Below are 6,000 nucleotides of genomic sequence, written 5' to 3'. Positions count from 1 at the left end.
GTACATCAACGTTACATTTGAGAGTTGTATATATGGTGAAAACTAAAACAAACAACATACGATTGATATATATATATATATATATATATATATAGAAAATGATATATTGGTTTGTTGCAATAATTTTCTATGTTGATATATCACTATTTTCTTGTATATTTAATTCTCAACGTAATCAGAATTTCTTGTATCTGTCAACATACTCAGAATGTTCCATGTATTGTTTGGTTTAAACTGCATTTCATTATTTCTGGTTTTTAAATGTTCTATATATAAGATTTGTAGTTTAGAACATGACTTTGTCCTATATATAGAATATGGTTAACATCCAGTATACATAGTAAAAGAGGTCAGTGAAATCCTTAGATAGCTCAGGAGGGATATATAAAAGAGGGGGAATATGAATTCTAAGAGTATACAACAAACTCTTGATCTATTTAGTAAAACTAAACAACTGATCTATAAAGTTGACAGAATCGAGAAATCTAGAAGATGGAAATAGTAAGAAAGCAGAAAAAAGTGGAGAAAATGTCTTACAAGGTCAAGAAAAAAAAATATAGGAATACTACAATACCAATTATTAAAGCTCAGATTAAGATAGCGTCATTGTTTTGATCACGAAGCAGAAGTCTTGATCATCTTCTTCTTCTTCGTCTTGGAATAGCCTTTATGTCCTAAGCCTATCACAAATTAATGCAACTTCATAAGGCCTATATTACTTATGATCATAAAAAAAATGAACAACATATAATTATTTGTGTAGTCTGCGTGCATTACCTTGAATATGACACTTTGGTGGTTTTTCAATGCATGAAACGCTTTCCCATTTATCCATAGCTTGAGAGAATGATAGAGAGAGCCTTGCGTGAACTATATATATATATTTATAAAGATACACGCACGAACGTAGCTATTGGTTTTTTTTTGTGCACCCCGTTGCTATAGTCTATAGATACATCATGCATAAAGTAAATGTAGTATTCCTAGTACAACATATACACAATATCTTATATCTGTTTTGTCTATATAAAGTAAAAACAAAAACAAGAAGGTTAAAAAAATTGTTTGGATTCTCCGGTTAGCTTATCAAGCCTCAGTGTACATGATTTGGAAGGAACGTAACTCAAGGCTTCATACTGCCACTTCTAGACCAGCCTCGAGCCTGATTGTGGAAATCAAGAGTTTACTAAGGGCGCATCTCGGGACACTAACACTCAGACAAAGGAATGTTCTCCCAAATGACACACTCTTGGTTACTTGGTTCGGGGTGTTCTTTTAGTTTTGTAACATTGTTCTGTTTCAGGTGTTACTCATGACTGGAGGCACCTTGTATTGCTTCTTTTTTTGCAGTAATAGAAAATGTATGTGTTAAATAAAATAAAATTAAAAAAAAAAAAAAAAAAAAAAAAAACAAGAAGGTTATGTATATTTTCTTTTGACATATACTATTGTTATATTTTTGGTTCATTCGTTTGACATGGAATCTATATATCGACAAAACTTACATCTATACTCGTACCTCCATTATATTGGATCTATGCAAAAGCATCATCCGCTACCATGAATCTTCTTGTAGAGCCTTACCGACAAAAGAAACTAACACGTGCACCATATAGTCATTTAAAATAAAAAGTTAAACGATGTAGACTTAACTTGATCAAGATTTTAATACGCTTAATGTTATTGGATACAAAAGCTAGATTCAAAGTTGAACCATGCAAAAAAAAAAAAAGTACGTTACAAATATGGCTTCCACTCCAAGATTCTTGGTTATCAAATGTCAGAATCAATTTACTTGTAAATTCTAACACTACAAGATCATGAAAACTCGTATGCAGACGTGTCATCTTCTACAAGATCATTACGAATTTAATTAATTAGGATACTCTTTGATTAATACAGGGTTATCGTAAGTTTTGTAGATGTAAATTAATTAAGGTATTAGCTAGCGAACAAAACTACAAAAGTACTCCATTCCATATCCTCGGGAAAGACAAAGGGGTCGACGTGACAACTATGATCCAATCAATATGATGGAACAGGGAAATAAAGGAGAAAATAAATGGGAAAAAAAGGCAAAGGGAGAAAAAATTGAAGAAGCAAATGAAGCAACTTAAGTTGCCTGAGGAAGATGGGGAAACTGATGTGACCAAAGACACAAATCATTGAGACAAAGTCACCGAGTTCCGACAAATACTTCTCCTCAATTACACTTTTTACAAACTTTAATAATTCATCTATACACATACATATCATCAATTTAGCATGGTTATATCAAATATTATGCATGCATAAGGGGTACATATAAAAGAGTTTAATTTAAGGTTGGCCCAAGAACAAGCAAGACCTCAAAATATGCTTCTTGAATTGATGAGTAAATGAAAGAATTAATCCTAGGTTATATAACTTATAACTTGGCTGGCGTCTCTACTAGCTAGAAATCAAATTTTCATTCAAACTAGAATTCTAAAACCATTAAACTGAATCACGATATAAGTAAATTAAAAAAAATCACAAAATACACAATTAAAGAACACTAAATTTCTATATATAAAAAGATTAAATTCTTTCAAATTCAATAAAAATCCTACATCGACCCCTAGATGTATATCGAATAACACATTAAACAACCATTTGTCTAAGCGGTCAAATTATTTGTACAAACATTGTCATAAACACACTAAAACAGTAAAACCTTTGTCAAAATGGTTTAAATATATATAATATCCTATAATATTTTGTTAAGATACTATTGGCTTGGCATCCAATATTATAGATGGTGTAAGAACAAGAACGCATCTCCTAGTTGGTCTATCCATTTTATGGTAACTTCATAGGAAACAAATACATATGTGGCATTTTTACGGCTTATTTGTTTAGAAGAAAATCAAGAGATCGAAAAAGAAAAAACCATCTAATGATATATTCAAAAAGGCTTTTCATTTCTCATTGTTAGCAAATTTATATGGGCCTTGGGCCTAGATTAAACACAAGTGGGGTAAAAGGATGATGCATTTTATTGGCTAAGTCAGAAGAAACACGCGCTTCTTCCCCAATCACTAAAACTTGTTCAACGCTCAAAGCGATTCTAAAAAGTCTCATCTCTTTCGCCATTTTTTCCTCAGTGATCTCTGAAATGGTCATTTCTTCTTTCTTTTGGGTCAATTTCCTTGCTTCCATCAATGGTTAATCGAAAGACAGAAGCTTTGTTGCGATAAAATGAGAAAGTTTTAGTCTTTGACCCCATTGTTGGTAGATTCCTCTGTCTCTTGTGTATTTTGAGTTGATCTGATAATGGATAATCAAAAAGGTGCTCTCTTTCCCGATGAGGTAATTCTTCAGATTCTGGCGAGATTACCTGTGAAATCTCTCTTCAGGTTCAAATCCGTTTGCAAATCTTGGTACAGGTTACCCTCTGACAAGTACTTTACTAATTTGTTCAATCAAGTCTCTGTCAAAGAGCAATTGCTTGTGGCTGATGTATCAGATTCGTCGAGTTTGATCTGTGTTGATAGTCTGAGAGGTGTTACTGAGTTATCATTGGGTTTTCTTAGAGATAGGGTGAGAATTAGGGTTTCTTGTAATGGTTTGTTGTGTTGCTCTAGCGTTCCTCAAAAGGGTGTTTACTATGTTTGTAATCCTTCGACTAGAGAGTTTAGGAAATTGCCTAGGAGTCGAGAAAGACCCGTTACTCGCTTTGTTCCTGATGGTGAGGCGACTCTTGTTGGCTTGGCTTGTGATTTGAATAGGAATAAGTTTAATGTTGTCTTGGCTGGTTACCATAGGTCTTTTGGTCAGAGACCTGATGGGAGTTTCATTTGCTTAGTGTTTGATTCTGAGACAAACAAGTGGAGGAAGTTTGTTTCGGCGGTAGAAGAGTATAGTTTCACACACATGGGCAAGAACCAAGCTGTGTTTGTTAATGGGATACTTCATTGGTTGATGAGTGGTTTGTGTTATATACTTACATTTGATGTTGAACATGATGTGTGGAGAAAGATTTCTTTGCCTGATGAGATAAGATGTGGGAACGGTGGTAATCGGGTTTATCTCTTGGAATCCGATGGGTTTTTGTCGGTGGTTCAGTTATCAGATGGGTGGATAAAGATCTGGAAGATGATAGAGTACGAGACTGAAACTTGGAGTGTTGTTGATAGCATAAGTTTGAGGTGTATTAAAGGATTGGTACCTGGAATCTTCCCAATTTGTCAGACCGGTGAGTATGTTTTCTTGGCTACTTATAAACAGGTTTTGGTGTATAACAGACGAAGTAAGTTATGGAAAGAGTTGTTTTCTTTAAAAGGAAGCTATTCTCTGCCTTTGTGGTTCTCAGCTTACGCCTTTCGCAGCACCATACTACCCTGTAATTAAGTTGTTTATGTTGCCTTCTCTCCACATATTGTTTTTGTTTATTTTCAGCTCTTGGATCCTTTTTTTATGCAAATTTGTTTGAAACAAACTGTTCTTAAATTAACATGTAGATCCCAACTTTTTCCAATTCCTCTCTTGTATGTATTGTCTATTTACTCTATTTACATCAGAACCTCATTTTTTCATTTCAGTATCATAATTGTCCTCATTGGTGTTTTTTAGCAAGACACCTTCCTTAAACAATTCTTCACTCCGAAATAAGTAACAAAGATCAGGACAACATAGTACAAAATTGTCCAAATGCTTGTGGAAGTTCTCCTTGACCACATATATAGGATGAATACTTGCCCCAAGTTCATCAGAGAAACTAGAATATGAAATAGAAGGGCTCAAATAAGTAACATACACTGCTTCAACACAAAGTTTAGCAAATGAGACTCGCAAACAATTTCATATATGAACCGTTCTTAAACTAGCTAATTTGCGAATTAATAGACGAAATCAATTTAATATATATGTTTAGAGAATGAATAAACAGTTGATTTCTTATGTTTTTGTTTTAGCTAGTACAAATACATTTTGCTGTTGTTGAATTTTTGTTGAACCTTTTTTGGCTTCTCCTTGACATCATCATGAACGTCTTCAAACACGGACAAGGGCAATGACTTAGACAATAAACCGACCTGTGTCTTAAATGTAATCAAACTAGTGGACCGGTTCACATGAATCTCACCGAGAGAGATCCAGACCACGAACTCCTTAGCCTTAACCCCAGTGAGTTTCTTGATCTTGTTAGGTTCGAAGTACGCAGTGACTTCATCTTCAAAACATACGACAACGTTATCGAATCTAAACAAGTCTTGATACCTCCTTTTCTGATCTTCTTCTTTCTTCTTCTTGTGCTTTAGCCACACGAAACCAGTGTCCTTCACGTAACCACATTCTTCGATCTCCTTGTTACTAAGAAGCCGGTTAGGTAAACCGATTTCGGATAAAAGCGAACCGAATTTCTCTCTGCATGTCTTGTCTCCATGGTACACCTCTGCCTTGGCTTTCATGGCTTCTGTCACCATAAAGATTATATGATCAAATCTATCTTTTGAGTTTGGATAAGAGTTTTTGTGGAAATATAGGTTTTCAAAGTTGTCTTTTTAACCTTTTAATGTGTTTTTTACATGTTGTGCAAGTTTGAGAATATGCGTTCTCGAGTGGATCTCTCTCATGTCATTTTCTTTGCAAATTGAAATCAATTTTTTTGTTATATTCTTTTATATATAATATATATACCCAAAGGATATCCTTTTCTTGTTCAAGACTAATTTCTTTTTTTTTAATTGCACGTAAGTGAGATATAAACAATGCAATTACTATATTGATATTCAATATAATATTTTTTTTTCCCCAAGTAAGTTTAGAATAAATTGGGTTAGAATTGACGTACAATTAAAGATGAATCGACATATGATTAAGCATCAACAATATTTTTAAGAATACAAAACAGGTTTACCCAAAAACAAGAATTTAAGGCATTTGGGTAAAGTAGCTAGCGAACAAAGTTCGGATTGTACAACAAAGTTTGTGTGGAAACCTGTCTAAAATAAATACATTTAAAACCGTGTATCTCGTCAT

At 33.7% G+C, this 6,000-nt stretch overlaps 2 protein-coding genes and 1 long non-coding RNA gene across 3 annotated transcripts; 1 reads left to right on the top strand and 2 right to left on the bottom strand.

Annotated features, from left to right (window-relative positions):
- Positions 1-362: 362 nt before the first annotated feature.
- Positions 363-907, bottom strand: LOC147948777 (uncharacterized). The gene is made up of 2 exons (XR_015573732.1): positions 778-907; positions 363-680 (listed from the first exon to the last, which is right to left on the bottom strand). It is a non-coding gene; the product is annotated as an uncharacterized LOC147948777 (long non-coding RNA).
- Positions 908-3,031: 2,124 nt separating this feature from the next.
- LOC104724054 (F-box protein At5g49610) lies at positions 3,032-4,498 on the top strand. The gene has a single exon (XM_010442502.3). It carries the CDS (start codon positions 3,295-3,297, stop codon positions 4,369-4,371), a length of 1,077 nt encoding a protein of 358 aa, XP_010440804.2. The 5' UTR covers positions 3,032-3,294; the 3' UTR covers positions 4,372-4,498.
- A 365-nt stretch (positions 4,499-4,863) lies between these two features.
- LOC104724044 (uncharacterized) lies at positions 4,864-5,572 on the bottom strand. Its single transcript, XM_010442492.3, has one exon. It carries the CDS (start codon positions 5,442-5,444, stop codon positions 4,935-4,937), a length of 510 nt encoding a protein of 169 aa, XP_010440794.2. The 5' UTR covers positions 5,445-5,572; the 3' UTR covers positions 4,864-4,934.
- Positions 5,573-6,000: the final 428 nt, after the last annotated feature.

This window comes from Camelina sativa, chromosome 2 (assembly GCF_030686135.1).
Source record: "Camelina sativa cultivar CO46 ecotype springtype chromosome 2, ASM3068613v1".
NCBI lineage: Eukaryota > Viridiplantae > Streptophyta > Magnoliopsida > Brassicales > Brassicaceae > Camelina > Camelina sativa.
This window is presented reverse-complemented; position numbering and strand designations above follow the sequence as displayed.